The 16929-nt window shown below is 27.5% G+C and overlaps 2 protein-coding genes across 2 annotated transcripts in view; one reads left to right on the forward strand and one right to left on the reverse strand.

The window, feature by feature from the left end:
- Positions 1 to 7330, reverse strand: part of LOC113002670 (short-chain dehydrogenase/reductase family 16C member 6) — a 30362-nt gene extending 23032 nt beyond the window's left edge. The window contains 1 exon segment of the mRNA XM_039448183.1: positions 7080 to 7330. The gene's annotated coding sequence lies outside the window, so the exon portion shown is untranslated.
- A 2306-nt stretch (positions 7331 to 9636) lies between these two features.
- On the forward strand, positions 9637 to 15152 carry LOC105200135 (peroxisomal acyl-coenzyme A oxidase 3). Its single transcript, XM_011167545.3, has 12 exons — positions 9637 to 9889; positions 10661 to 10796; positions 11062 to 11187; positions 11323 to 11478; positions 11553 to 11700; positions 11809 to 12099; positions 12174 to 12337; positions 12402 to 12657; positions 13737 to 13970; positions 14072 to 14226; positions 14474 to 14767; positions 14853 to 15152. The coding sequence occupies exons 2-12, from the start codon at positions 10668 to 10670 to the stop codon at positions 14940 to 14942; spliced, it is 2043 nt and encodes a 680-aa protein (XP_011165847.1). The 5' UTR covers positions 9637 to 9889; positions 10661 to 10667; the 3' UTR covers positions 14943 to 15152.
- Positions 15153 to 16929: the final 1777 nt, after the last annotated feature.

Below are 16929 nucleotides of genomic sequence, written 5' to 3' on the forward strand. Positions count from 1 at the left end.
AACACATGGGCACATAATTTTGTCCGACGTGCCATTTCTAAATAATGCCAATTTGGATAAAACAGACTAATCAGATGGCTTTAAAACACTTCTAAATATCGGTCACGACTATCCTTTTTTCGCCTAGCAGTCAATAAATAGTCGTAAAAAGCACGTAAAGTGACGTCTATTCAGACAGGAAAACACACGGATAGCTATTAAAAGGAGTGAAAAATGTACTTTTATGTATAAAATTCAAAGAAACTTTACTCGCGGTCCATTTTTACGAATTTGGTAAATACGAGACAAGTCATGTTTTTACAATGAAACACATAATAACAAAATGACATGCACGATAACATTTCATCGTCATTCTGTCACGTTTCACGTGTATTAGTTCTAATTTTGTCCGCGACGAAATGTCGCTACCGTCAACGCGGAGTTCTCGGCTGAGGAGTCAGGAGCCTTAAAGAGAAGATGTACACTTTTCAAGTAATTCTAATTATTTCCAAAAAATGTTCCAATAAAAAATTATTTAAAATTCTTCAGATTTTCTAACACTTTCTTAAATCTTTTTCTAACAAAAAATGTAAAATACCGTAACTTCTTAGAACAATTCCACAATTATGAGAATTTTTTATATTTTTCCCGAAAACATCCCTGATAAAAGTTTTTCTCGTAATTTTTATACGAATTGAAACATTTTTCAGAAATATTAAGAATTACTTGGAAAGTGTACATCTTTTTTTTGAACTTTTTATCCTACAATTTTTATAAAATACTTTTAATTATTTTACATTTTATAACATTTTATTTAAAATTATAGAACAAAAAATAATAGAAAAAACTTTTCTCATAATTTTTTATAAAATTCTCATAATTTTTCATGTTAACAATTTGTAAGTAATTATGTGAACTTATAAAAAATTTTTTTCAAATTTTCTCACATTTTTTCACCAAAACGTAAAATATATCTCGATCAGAACGATTCTATTATAAATTCTGAAAAATTATTCAGATTATCTAATATTTTTTAACACTTTTCCCAAATAACATGAAATCATAAATTTTTCAGAAAGATCGCATATGAAATTACGTGAAATTCTTTAGATTGTCTAATATTTTTTTACATTTTTTTTTCAACAAGAGAACTTTTGCTATGTTTCTCAGTGTACATACATATTCATTAAATTGATATATTAATTATATTAATTATGTAATTGATACGTATTTAACAAAAATATCATAGTCCATTTCAAATTTAGAATAAACAGAGGAATAATTTCATTGATTAACCACATCAGTGTTCCTGATTATTGATTCTCTCAGCAAGAGAATTATTAATATAAATTTAAGGACAAGATTAAGTAAGAATTAATTTGTTCGGGGACATAGAAGGAACAAAGACTTCGTTCAAAAATAAATAGTTATTAAAATAAATAGTTATTTTAAGAAAATTGTATCTGACTAGACAAATGCTATCTGCCTGCAGGTCAAATAGATTACGCTTGTTTATTTTTGTGTTTAAATGCTATTTTTCTAGTCAGATGCTATTTTTCTAGGCAAAAGCTATTTGACTAAACCGCTGATAGGCAAATAGTATCGGTAAAGCATGCGTTGACATTTTAATAATTATACTAAGGAATTATAAGAATAAGAGAAATAAAACGTAATTACTTCATTTGATAAATTTTCTTTACTTGTTCCTTTTCTCTTTCATTTTCCTTTTTTTATAACATTTGATACAGTAAGTACATTTGTCAAAAAAGTTATGATACGAAAAGCACATAAATATATGAAAAAAAGTACAATTAATATTTTAATGTTTAGTGTTCATAAAAAATTATAAAAACAATCAAATTAAAATTTAAAAAGAGAGAAAAAATAGAATTCTTTTTGTTAATCATAACAGAGCTCGGCACACGTTACAACTGATTTTTAGCTACTGTTTCTAATGTTATTTCTCCTTATCTTACTGCCGCGTAATTCAAATGATAATTAATTTATCAAAAAAAGATTTAAACTAGAAACATACAGCTATAAACTTAAATAATTAAATATTTTTTTAAGATTTTTGTCTTTTAAATTACTTGGTTTTATATTTCAAAATTTATCATTTTTTTACACTTTTTTCAAAGTTTTTTGTTTATGGTTTGCATAAAACATTTTTATAAGTTGCAAAAAAATATTTTCTGCATTGTGAAAACATTTCTGCGTAAAAAGCTGTAAAGCTGACCTCGCTATCATTTTTTCTTTAGCCTGAAAAAATTCATTAAAAAGTCCAGTTTTTTTTAGAAAGATTTTTGCGATTATTTAAAAAGTACAAGATAATGGAAAAAAAAACGGACAGTATAGTCGTATTCAGCGCATCAAAATCCTATAGAAATGTCATTCAAAGTTTAAAGCACAAGATACCCCCCTCCTTCTAATTTTGTAGACCTGTGTAATTCAAATTTTTCAAAAGATTTATAATCAATATTTGACTCAGTATTCCCCATTTTCTCTGTTTTAGGTAATTCGTATATATTTATCTACAGTCCTCTTTTTTGTGATCAAATTTGTAAATACCGTTTTTGCGCTATAATTAAATACGCACATACAGTCGCTTAGGTACGTATCTAGCATAAGAAACAGATGTAGAAAGATATTAACTTTAAATACAATTATCTTTTGAATATTACTGGTCACTCCTCCTACAAATTATACGTACCTATAGAGAATATCATTATTTTTTAACATAGCAAAAGTTTCAAACAAACTTCAAAAAAGTCGTTTTGCAATAAAACTATTTTTTATTTGACGATCCATATTAAGATTGTTTGATTATTTAGAACAAGCTAACGTTTAAAATTTTACGTTCTAATTTTATATACATATATAATACTCTTCAAAATTATCTTTTAATTTAACTTAAATTACTCTTAACGCAAATTTTAAATGATTTTGCGTTTATACTTATTTTTATTTTATTTAATAGTAAGACAACATTTTTAACACTATTAAAATAAATATTTTTTTTAATGTAAAAAGAAAGATGGTCTATCTTATTAATTTCAATATTTTTAACCACATTCGCGTTGCAAAAAATATTTTTTTAAATGTTAAAAAGATGTTACTTTGTTCAGTGAATATTTGTGTTCAAAATTAGAAATAGCACTATACTACAAAACAATGCTGCGGAGATCTTTTTAAAAAAAATAATTGAGTAAACAAAATTAAATCATTTATAAACGTAGTTTTAAAATTGTGTGTGTGTTTAACGTATTTCTTACCTAAAATACAAGTAAAGTTATCCAACCCTGAGAGATTAACACAAAAGGTTAACACAATAGAAACGTAAAAGAACACTACGACAGACTTGTACACCTCCGTGGCTGTATTTCTTTTGAGTATAGGTAAAATTGTTGAATTCAGTAGATGCTCGTCAGGTTGGAGGACAGACGCAAGTTTGATCGGTGATTGGCTGCACTACCTTCCCACACAAGTGGCTTCTAACTCGTGGTAGAAGGGATAATATATTATACTTTTAACTATACGGCGCGATCCGATTTCTCGGAAGGCATCCAGAACGAATGAAGCAGACCTCTTCGATGGTCGATGCAAAGCAACGAAAAGAGATTTTTATGAAACAAAGTTATCGTAGGGGAGACCGGAGATAAGAGTTCCGATTTTAAGAAAATATCAAAAATGACTAGTAAAATAATTTGTTGTTCCTTTGACTATTGACTGATTTATCATCAAATTTATTGTATTTTAGGATTTTAAGGTTAATTGTAGTATATTATCATTGATTTTTGTACAAAGTTATTTATAAGTGTCAAAGTCAGAGAGGAATGTTTTACCCCTTTCTTTTTCTTCTTCATGTGTCAATGCGTTGTGTGTAGAATGTCGCGTGTATTTGAACGAGACAATTGCGATGTAGTAGTGGCACAGGAAACCATATTACATACATACATTTGTCTATGAATATAATGGCTAAATGTGCTGTAGAATGTGTGAAAAGAATTTCTTTCTCCCGGCTTTCCTTCCGGATCTATCCTCCATTTCATAGGGTCAACGTTTCAAAACCGGTTTAGGTGCAGATTTATGGCTGGTAAAAACATCGATATTCGAAACTTTGAAAGTTCAAAAAATCAAATTCATACAATTATTAATGTAATATAATAGTAACAATAAATACAATAGTAATAGTATAAAAATAATGATGCTAGGTATGTATTTAATTATATGCAAAAAAACGGGGAATATTTTGTTGATTAATATTTCTTTGTTTGTTTTATAATAAAAATTGAATCTTGCAACAAAAGGTTCAGAACTTTTCTGCGCACCTAATATGTTCATTAATTCTAAGATTTCAAACTATATTTTAAAGCAAAACAAATTTTTGATATTTTTTAAAGTTTTTTGGATACCCTACCCCTTTTTAAAAATATTAATTTGAAAATTTATTGCAATAAATTTTGTGATAGATTTTAGAAACATATCTATTTCAACATTTTATATCGCAAGTGTAAGAAATTCGAAAACTCTATGCTCAGGTAAAAAGTCCTGCAAAACGCCATTGGACGAAAACGTCCGCAGCGATCAATCGTTGGGCATTCATCCCTAAAGTAAGAAAAACGACGTTAACAATGTCACGTGAAAATGCGACAAACGCTCTACGAGAAAGGAGAGAGAAACTCACTACCTCTATGAAGTTAGCCCCCCTTCCTTAAAATTTGAAAAAAATAAACATTATGTTATTTAATAATCAATATTATAAATAATAATAAGTATGAAAACATTAAATTCTCTAAACTATGATCTAATCATAGTTTAGAGAAATAAAACATAGCTTTTCTTATATACATTAAACTTCTGTAATTGTTTTTCTAATTCTTTATATTAATACCTTATTTACTTTTTATTATTTTTATACAATACAATTTTTATAGAAATTTAAATTAAACATTGTATTTTTAGATTTTAAACCTCGTCATATTTTAAATCTCAAAATTAAATCAAAATTTGTTCAACAATATATATATTAATAAGGTATTAATATAAAAAATTAAAAAAATTATTAAATTTTAAATTCAAATTTATTGACAAATTCAAATTTACTTAACTTTCATCAATATTATTAACTTCTTAACTTTTATTAATAATGTTTTTGTGTAAAACGAAGCATATATTAGAGCCACCTCCTTGGAGAAGATTCTAAAATATTAATATTACATATTCCGTCTTCACTATGTTTCAAGTCTGACAAATATACGCCGCGCAGTTTGAATAAGTTGAAGATTGTAAGATTTAAAATTTAATATTCGGCATTAAGAACCACTGTGACCGATTGATAATGGCTCGCTTATCTTGTTTTTCGTGAATGTAGCTACATAAGTTTAATCGCTTATTCTCACCATGCGTGTATGATATCTTTATCGTCAAATAAACAAAAAAATCTTCCACAATGTTGTTTGTTGCCCTGATTACGAACAAACAAACGTTCAGATCGATTAAAAAAAATTTTGGGATATAAATATAAAACATGTGTTATTTCCAACTGAACGTCGGATATGTTATATAAAAATTCAAGTTTATCCTAAAAAAAAAGTTAAAAAGCCGCGTTTTTTGCAACAAAAAGTTATTATTTTGCAAAAATCACTGCTTTTCGACCGTCATTTTAATAATGATGCGATTCCTGCTTCTTTAAATAATCTAAATTTTTATAAAAATTGTATTGTATAAAAATAGTAAAAAGTAAATAAGGTATTATATTAATATAAAAAAATTAGAAAAATCATTAGATTTCAATTTCAAACGTTTGCTTTGTAATTTTGAATTGAATAAATGATTCAATATCTATACTTATGATTGCGCTCTTTGACCCGCGCTGACTCTCATTAGCCTATTTTCTACTCATTAATTGAACATATTAAAAATAAAAAAAATATTTACCGATGTCTTTTTTTATTCAAATCGTGTGAAGTCCTTCAATATGGAATAATGAAAAAAAAACCTATTTATTGCGTGATAAAAAAAACATTCCATGTACACTTAAAAACATGATTCTTTTACTGAATTTTATTACAATTGCGATTCATAATCATAATAATAAAACACTAAAGTAACGATAAAAGTAACAACTAAATTCGTTACCGTTACTGTAAATATGTAACGATCTTACCGTTACCGTTACCGACATAAAAAAGTAACGCTCGTTACCATAGAAAAGTAACAAAAACAGCGTTGCAAGTAACGAGTTACTTTCCAACACTAAATTTTATATATATATATATGTTTTATACGTATGATCACTCTAATATTAATTTATTGCAATTAATTATAAACCCGGCAAAAAGTTTATAATATACACATAATTCATTTAATGAGAACAAAAATAAATAAAAAAAGATATTTAATTATTAGTATATCGCTGCAGACTGATGGGGAAATAATCATTTTTTTCGTAAAAAATTTTTCATATATAATCAAATGTAATTTATATAAAAAAAGTTATATATTATATATAAATATGTACAGTTAGTTATTTAATTATATATAATTTTATATATAATAAAACAAATATTAATAATAAAATAAATGATTAAAAGGTACTAATGAACGTCGGATATACTAATAGTAAATAATAGTAACAATAATAGTAGACAATTACTGAAAACAGCTATAATCAAATATGACGCATGTAAAACCATCTTGCAATTATTTTTTATTTAGTTGTTAATTATTTTATTATCTAGACAATATGTAATTATTTATGTAAAAGCACTAAAAAAAAAGTAAAGCACTCCTTGCAATGATGACAGCGAAAGCGGTCTAGTAGTTTTTAATTATACTTTGCAATGTTATCACTTATGCGGCGGAATTGTGCTTATTTTTTTTAAATTTTGAAAAAGAGGGGCTAACTTCACAAAGGTATTTCTCTTTTTGTGCAAAGAATGCATTGCTATTTAAGTAGTTCAAAATAATTAAAAAAGCATTTTTTGTAATTTAATGTTACTTAAAAATTAACATTTTATTTTATTAATTTTTACTTAATTATTTAATTAATTTTAAACTATTTTATTTTATTAATTTTATTGTTTCTTATATAGCAATACCTGTAATGAAGATCGACTGTCCGGCATAAAAATTCTGTATCGGCGTTCTGGGTGTTTCAGTTTCCATGTTTCGTTCACTCGTAATTACAATAAAAAGTTAACACGGAGATTGGTCTTCTTGTATTGACTTCTTCGTCGTTACAAGTCAAACTGAAGTATATTGGAATCTTCGATCCGTATATATACAGATATATACAAGTGCAAACTAAATGTATAGGATGTGTATGGGTGTGAATGTGCTATATAGTACGTACTGTCGGTTGAAAGCTTGAACCGGCATTGACACAGCATACTGGAGTGTTGTATGCTTCTTATCGACAGCTAGAGATATCGTTACGTGTTGTTGCGCAACTTTTCTAGTTTTATGTTAATATATCAATTTTTGATTGTTTTTGAATTAATATCCAATGTGATTTGCACATGCAAATGAATTCATTTATATTTTATTTATGCTTCATAAATTCATCTGCAGTTTCTTATGTAACAAACTCCATGTGAGTTAATCGTTTCTTCCATTACTATAGCCATTTATAAAAATATAATAACTAAATATAAATGTATGTATTTACAGATATGTTCATTATTACTGTTTATTTATTACACAAAGTATTTAATTCGTGAAAATCACAAATAAATATTTTTTCGTTTTGATTTTGTCGCGAATATTATCTGTTTTCATAACGATAGCTGATAAGACTCGACTGTTAACGGTTGTTCTTAGTATTCAACGTTATAATTATATTATATGATATTCCACCACTCCCGGAATATTCCACTGTTCTTATATAATTGTAAATATTGTAATTATTTTATATGCTCCGATTTGATAATATTTATTAAATAATATCATAAAATGTTGATATTTACTTTATTATAATTTATTATAATTTGCAGTTATGGTTTTCAAACATATGTATAGAATTATTGATAAAAATTAATTTTTATAATTGTTAATTTACTTTTTATTATTGCAGAAAATCAATAAATTAAAAAAAAACACTCGAATCTTGACCTTTACCTTCTTGCGAAAAGTCGATTGTGCGTTTATTTATTTATTTATTTTTGAGCTTCCTTTTGAGGTTTGTTACTGCTGTTATCGCAGAGATCGCGTTGATAGTTATATCAGAGAGAAAAGTTAATAATGTAATATTAATATATTACCAAAATAATTATTAGAAATTTATTATTGTATTGGTTTTGTTTCCTGCGTCTAAAGATTTTTTTTTCCCCTTGAATGATTTCATGATTGTTAAGTATCAGATAAGTTTTATTAAACGTTCTTATTTATGATTGTAAAAATCATCATTATAAAAAATTGATACTTTGTGTCGTACTTTATATTTAGATAGCAATTACGTTTAACATTTATTACAGTATTGTTATTAAAATGCTCCTTTGTATACAAATATTATTATTGTGTAGTTGGATTTGAAAAAAGATAAAAATGAATTAATGATCGAAGGAAGGCAGAAGAGTATCAGTACCGATTTTCATTTACAATGTTACTTCAAACGACAGAAATGATGAAAATTATACATTAAAAACAAGTATAAAGTAATAACAAGTAATTAAGTAATTATAACCGTTATAAAAATTTTTTATAACAATAGTACAGTAATAACAATTATAAAAATAGTTGTAACAATATAACAATTATAACAGTTATAACAATTGTAAATTTATTCTTTAATTTTATTTTAAAAAAACAAATTTTTATGTACCGTGCTGTTTTTAATAAAATTCAGATTTTTATGATTAATACTTGTATATTTAATATTTTTGTAGCATAGATGTATAGTGCTTGATTGGAATTTCTGGTATCAATAATCCTTATTACAAATAATATTTTAATATTAACTATACATAGATAAATATACGTAATGAATAAATTACAATACTTATATATTATTATAATTTAGCAAACAAATAATGATTTTTTATATTATAATATAGTAATTTACACTAGATACAGAACTATTACAATATTGAAATTTGTTATCAATTTTTAATACAGTGTAATTACTGTTACATTATTAAGAATCAGTATTAATTTTTGGTACTGTTGCGAATAACAAATACTGATACTAGTAGTGTTAGTTTAATTTGTTGTTAATTTTCCGGACATATTAGGATTATTTGTATTTTATCTATTAAAGTATTCTTCAAGAATCTAATCACAATAAAATTATATACTGTATTGGAAATTAGCTTTTCGAACATTTTAGATGTACGAGCATTTTTTGATGACTGTACAAAGATAACTGTATGGCCGCGAGCATATTCAATTTACATGTTCATGAAAATTTATTGGCAAAGTATTCTGTATAATTTTATTATATAATTAATTAGTGTAACATTTTGATTTTTCAACAATTGTCACTCTATAAAACGTGACGAAGATTGTTACGTTTTACGCCCTTTGCTAAATGCAACAGGTAAGCGTTCCCATCGGTAATAATGATAGTGGGAAATATATGTATGTGTCGCGGATCAAGTGCAAAGTGTAGAATGACACCGCGCTTTAACCGTGCACGATGAGAGTCGAAAACGAAAGACTCTAACAATGAGTTCGCACGATGACTAGTCTGCTGCGATCGGTTTCTCGATATAGGCGCGTCCGCACTTAATTCTCTTCCTTCCCATTCCTTCCAATTCAATCCTCTGATTATCTTGTGTCAAATCACGTTGAATTGCAAGAAGTACGACAAACATACCTTGGTGCGCGTATTGTAGTACGAAATTGTGAGGAATCAAAATTTTGAAATATCTATAGGATTGACGTAACACTTCATCGCTAGCGCAAGTGCGAGGTGCGACTGGAAGTTTTTTCGACTATTTTTTTTTTCGGTTATTTTTTAGCTGAAAATACGACATTGAATTTTATGACATTTTGAACAGTGTATATCTCATTTTTAATACAAATCTTTTGGAGAATTGAAGCAACACAAACAATTCTATTATAAGTGCACAGAAAAAAAATATTATCAAATTAACAATTCATTGTTTCATATATAAGCAAGAATATAAAATTTGCCTGGTAGAATTTAGAATCTTAAACAGACATAATTTGCTTACACAAAGAAAAGAATTTTCTTTATGTAAGCAAAATTATGTCTGTTTAAGATTATAAATTCTTTCAAGAAGATTTTATATTCTTGCTTATATATGAAACAATGAATTGTTGATTTAATAATAATTTCTTTCTGTGTGTGTGTAACAATAATATATTATAATATGATTGAATTGACTATAATATCTTCATAGGTGTTGAATAATGCATTTTTTTACTTGACACTGTAATCTAGCTATTTATGTCATTTCATCGTAAAAATTTCATATCAGATAAAATTTATTTTTTACAAGCGTCTTAAATAGTATGAAAATCATCATTCACTTGTGACTGGTCACGAACAACAAATCAGGATAGTCATGATGCATACTAAATTATTAACGAGCGACGATCAAAACGGTGGTCTTTATCATGCGTAAATTGCTGAATAATCGTGCATTCTCGTTCTTAACATCAATAATAAGATTTGCTGTAATCGCCAGTTTTTCACGACACGTTGTGAAAATTCTAGTTTCGCGATGTCCACTGTTAATGACTTAATAAAGGATTTGCCAAAGGGACCGCTGGATGCGTACAGGGAACGAGCAACGTTCGACTGGAAGTCATTCAAGTTGACTTTAGAGGGAAAAGATCGCGTGCTGTATCAGGTATCGAAAATAGTGAATTGCATTACTTCTGTTTTGTTATTAACATGCGCTTTGATTTACAGATATATATAAGTTGATTTATAGATATGTAACTTGAACTGAATAAGGGCAATTTAATCTTTTTATTTATTTTAACAATTTTATTAATTTTTTTTTAAACTAGTTATGAGGATTTTAACTATGAAAGTTTTTTAAATTAAATAATCTACAGTTCAAGAATATTGAGCAATATATTTATGTGTTAAATTATGTATTGGATAACTAGAAAAACTTATGGGAATTTATCGAGAACCACCCAGCGTTTCAAAGACTAACGGACCTAACGAGTTTGGACGAAATGCGAAGGCGTTGTAACAGACAGATGAATGCACTTCGTGAGAATGACATAGATGTGATTATAATAATTTATTTAATTAACAAATTACAATAATTCACAGTAGTTGAAAAGAAATCAATTTTTAGTTTTAATATAAGTATTGAAACAATATTGGAACTTTTATACTTAATTTTTATACAATCTGTTTAGCCATTGTCAGCTGGTGAGTGTTATCTTTATATTTTTCAATACGATGGATCGATAGGGGCGAAAGGGGGCATTTCATTAATAATGGTACCATCTTGTATATTTTCACTGGGTACCGACCAACATCAACCTCTTATAGCAGAATTTTGCAATGGAAATGTATGCATAAACATGACACAGTGATGCGTTATTGTAAGATACGTAACATTTATTGATATTCTTATTGCCTGTAGTATCACGGCTGTTTTGCGCTGACAGAAATTTCTCATGGAACCAATGCGAAGGGCATGCGAACTAGAGCGACATATGACGTAGCAACGAAAAGTTTTATCTTTCATACACCTGATTTTGAGGCTGCAAAATGTTGGGCGGGTAATTTAGGTGAGCTAAAGGTCTTTTACTTGACAATGAATTGATGACTAACAATAAGATAATGATACTTGATGAATTAAATGCTTTTTATATTTTCTAATGCAACGTAACTTTTAGGAAAATGCGCAACGCACGCCATCCTATTTGCCCAGTTAATCACACCAGATGGAATAAGTCATGGCCTGCATGTTTTCGTCGTGCCAATTCGCGATCTGAAAACTCATCTACCTTTCCCTGGTGTAACCATTGGTGATATGGGTGAAAAGATAGGCCTTAATGGAATAGACAATGGATTTCTAATATTCAATAATTACTCTGTATCACGTAGCTGCCTGTTAAATCGCAACGCGGATGTCAGCGAAAATGGAGAGTATGTTCCCGCTATAAAGGATGAACGAAAAAGACATAGTGAGAATCAGCATTAATATGACATGCTGTATTTTGTAATTCATTCCATTAATGTCATATTTATGCTGGCGCAGGCTCGTCTTTGGATACACTTTCAGGAAGCCGTGTAAACATTACTTTGGTATGTGCGCAATATATGATCATTGCAATAACGATTGCCATACGTTACTGCGCAGTTAGAAGACAATTTGGCCTTATCGAGGATAAGGAATTGCCGGTTATAGAATATCAAATGCAAGTACGTGTAGTGTCAAAATTTTTACTTGAAAAAATAGCAACAATTGAAAATACATATGTTCTAGCAATGGCGAATCATTCCTCGTTTAGCCGAAACTTACGCAGTAAAAATATTTGCAATGACAATGTACCAAAAGGTATACGATTTTATAATGAGGTATACGATTTTACGCCTTAAGGATAAAAATGGAGATTTGATTGCTGATACAGGAAAGGAGATACACGCGTTATCTTGTGCAACGAAGCCATTGTGTTCGTGGATTGCTCGTGACGCGATTCAGGATTGCAGAGAATCTTGTGGTGGGCATGGGTACTTAAAAAGTAAGTACAAAATTACAATTACATAGGATATCTGTAAAGTCTATTTTCACGCTATTTATTAACTGTATGTATATTATGTATACATTTTTATAATGAACTATTAACATACATGTATATTACACTGAACAAAATATTTACTAAAAAAAAATTTCCCTCAACTTTAGTAAACCACGTGTTTGTATAGTATTTTGAACGCATTTTTCAAAAATAAGGTATTATATTTACTAATTTAAAGAAAACAATTCTCTTTTTTAGTAAGTCATTCACTAATTATCAAATTTATTTTATACAATACAGTAAATATTTATTAAAATATAAATTTTGTTTTTTATAAATTAGTAATTTTCCAATTAATTTAAAAAAATAATTTTTCTATTAAAATATGATTTATTTATTATAAGAAATAGTTTCTTTAATACAGTTAATATATGTATATTAGATTTGAATAAACAATTTTGCAATGTAAAAAATTTTAAATTTAAATCTTAGTAAACATTTATAAAAGTAACAAAATATTTACTTGAATCTAATTAAAGATTCAAAATGTTTTTTTAATTTTTTAACAGATTTTATTATTTCTTATAACTTAATTTGTATTCACTGTTTCGCATATAAGATTTTTATTTCATTAATTACAATTACGCATTATTTTACAATTTTTAAAAACGCATTGGCAAAATTCAAACCTTTTTATCGGACATATTATCTTCATTCAAGTTTACGTTCTCTCAAAAGTAACATATTGTTGTTAAAAAATATTTATTTTTTGTGAATAAATTATTTATTAATTTTATAACTTTGAAAAACTAAATTTAAACAAATATTTACTAAAACGTTATTTTTAAAATTAAAAAATCTGGATTTAATATTTTAAAAATTTATTTACTAGATTTCAACAAATATTTTATCGTGATTTAGTAAATCTGATTTAGATTTAAATAAATTTTTCAACAAAAAATCATTTTTTTATTTTAATGAAACAATTTACTATAATTAAGAAAAAAGTTTTATAATTAAATAATTGTTTTCTCAGTGTATATATACATTTTTATGATGAACTATTACCATTTTATTGTTAGTGTCACGTTTGGGTGATATCAGAGATGAAAACGATGCAACATGTACGTATGAGGGCGAAAACAATGTACTTATTCAACAAGCAAGTAATTGGTTGTTAAATCAATGGGATAATATGATTAAAAAACAATCTGTCTCGTCTCCGCTTAATTCCGCCGACTTTCTTATGAACGCGAAAGAAATACTTAACACCAAATTTAGTCAAACTACAGTGGAAGATGTACTGAAGCCTGAAAGTATAATACAAATTTTTTATTGCACTAAAATATATTACTACAAGTTAATAATTCAAATAAACTTTAAGGTATATTGTAATATGTTACTTTCTTAATTCTAGATTTGCTCTTAGTTTTTCAATGGCTGGTTTGTTATTATTTGAAAAAGACATATCGACGTATGATGGAACTTAAATCAAGCGGAATGTCTGATTTTGATGTAAGAAATCATATCCAAACGTTTCTAGCGCGAACATTGTCTCTGGTATATGCAGAGGTAAATAAAATATATGTTTCTATATGTATATGTAACACTTCATATATAGTAGAGAAGAAACGACACATTATATTTTAACCAAATCGTATCGAGCTCAAGTGAAAACTTTACATTCTAAATTATCAACAAAAAGATACGTGCATTTTTTGTGCAATAAATAGGCCTTGTGTCAGTTTGCATGTATATTCTATAACATTATCCTAAAATAGAAATTAATATGTACAATTAATTTCTTCTTTTGCCACAGCATGCAGTAATGCTATACTTCATTAGAACTGTACAAGATCCAAAGTGGCAAACAAACGAGAGAGAAGTACTAACAAAATTATGTTCTTTATTTGGTGCGGCAACGTTGGAGAAAAGATTGGGAGATTTATATGGCGGTGGTTATGCCTCCTCTAGCAGTAACATAGATGGTCTCTTGCGGGAAGGAATTATAATTCTGTGCAGAGACTTAGTCGACAATGTAGTTGCTTTAGTTGACGTACTGGCACCACCAGACTTTGTCCTTAATTCTCCATTAGGAATGTCGGATGGCGAGGTATATATTAATAAGTATTTTATATTTAAATATTAATATGTAATACTTGTGTTTTCTAATATATAAATTGAAAATGCTTTCACAGGTGTACAAACACATGAAGGAGTGGATGTTCAAAAATAAAGAGAACTTGGAACGTCCATCGTGGTGGAATGAAATTCGATCTAAATTGTAACATTACAAATATAGCTACAAGAAATTATTCCCATTATAGTATACACACACACACACACACACACGCGCGCGCGCGCGCTCGGGGAAAAGGTTACAGATTTAGAATATTATCAAAATGCATAACTTAAAAAAAGCGTACAAAACATTATTTGTTTAAAATTTATTATATTAATATTTAAATATTAAAATAATTTGTTATTTATTATTGCAATTAGTGCTTCAATTATTTATACATTTCTAATAAGATAATTCTAATGTGATAATTGATGCTTCCATATCATACATCGTTTTTTAATACACAATTTGAATATCCATATTAATATAAGGGTTTTTACATTTTTATCTCTTCAGATTTTTGCTAATGTATAATATATAATATAATACCGTTTATATTTTATTATTATATATTATTTATATATTAAATAATATTAAACATTTTTAATTGATAAACAATTTGTACCACCCTTAGAATAAAATTAAGGAGGATTGACTTAATTAAATATAACAAAATAAAATAATACTGATAAAGATAAGTTGACACTAAATATTCGCGTGTACAATAGTATGTTATCATTAAAAAATTATATATAGAGTAGACTGAGGCGAATCGGATTATTAGGTAAGTTTTGAGACAGTTATTATTAGATTTTATTTTATACGATTAATACTTTTGTCATGCTTTTATTTACCAATTATATACTAATAGACAAAATACTTATTTATTATAATAAAACTTTATGTTTTTTTTTAATAACTAATTCATCGTTTATAATAGAATTATAATCCATTTCGCGATTAAGCTTTACTTCAATATATAATAAAGCACTTTAAACGCTAATTGCTCCAAGTATTTCTTAAATAATTTTTTAATCACCGTCAAGATCGTGTTTATTATTCTCCATGAAATTAGAACAATCGATAATGTCGTCATTCTTCAATTATCGTACCGTATTCCCACTCGATAGTTACAAAAATTTGCCTTTAGTTGCCTTGAAAAATACTTTATCGGTATCTCGAATCTAATGACGATTTTATTTTAAATGTTTAATTAATTTTTGCACTCAAAGCGCGTTGGTGCAAGAATATCTGAAGAGCACACAAATCAACTAAAAAAAAAAGAAAAAAAACAAAGATCACGAAACCCCAACTCGAATCTAATATAATCGATGAACAATGTTTTATTTGCGTAAGAACTGCAATTTTTTAGAAATTGTTCTAAAATAAAATGTTACTCATCCTTGTCATTTCTAAACAATAGCCTATGAGCCGACCCTGAGTAAAATTGAATTCCAGGCAAGAGAATTAGGGTTATATCAAGAGAGGGGAGTGTGTTCAAGCTCGGCGGTCGTTTGCCACCAAAAAGTTTCCCATGAACTCAGGTGAATGACCCAATTTTATGACGATCATGTCTCTTAAGATTGGTTAGGTTAGGTTAGGTTAGGTTAGGTTCTGTAAGAAATTGACCAGTCATAGTCGATTATTCTTCTATAAATTGATTATAATTAGTCAATTTTTTATAGATTCCGGCATAAGTTAGCGGTTACGGCCTGCTTTCATTCCTATTTCCTTTCTCTTCTTTCACTTTCATCCTACCATCGTTTCAAAATCTTTTCATTCTTTTCTCTATCATTAACTTTCTTTATTTTCACATTGTCTCACATTCTCTCTCTCTCTCTCTCTCTCTCTCTAAAAAAGATTATAAAACTATTGTAATAAAACAATGGCACGTATTTATATGATTTTTTATTGCAACTATTCAAATCTTATTAAGGTTTTTTATTAATATTGTTGTATACAATTTAATAATATGTTGTGAAAATTCCGATAAATTATTTATGGAATATTGGGGATGCCGGGGACACTGTTTGGTACGCAGAGACACTAAAGACACAAATGTTCTGTACAGATACAACTCTTTATTCGCGGTTTTAAGGCTCCTTAGTACTAGCCGCGGCCATATTGAAGTCGTGACGTCAGAAGCGAGAAAT

The sequence above is a fragment of the Solenopsis invicta genome, chromosome 4 (genome assembly GCF_016802725.1).
Source record: "Solenopsis invicta isolate M01_SB chromosome 4, UNIL_Sinv_3.0, whole genome shotgun sequence".
Classification (NCBI taxonomy): Eukaryota; Metazoa; Arthropoda; class Insecta; order Hymenoptera; family Formicidae; genus Solenopsis; species Solenopsis invicta.

Coding starts and splice junctions, on each gene's coding strand:
- LOC105200135 (XM_011167545.3), top strand. CDS start 10,668: ATGTCCACTGTTAATGACTTAATAAAGGATTTGCCAAAGGGACCGCTG. Junction 13,971..14,071: donor AGATGTACTGAAGCCTGAAA/GTATAATACAAA, acceptor TCTTAATTCTAG/ATTTGCTCTTAGTTTTTCAA. Junction 14,227..14,473: donor TGTCTCTGGTATATGCAGAG/GTAAATAAAATA, acceptor CTTTTGCCACAG/CATGCAGTAATGCTATACTT.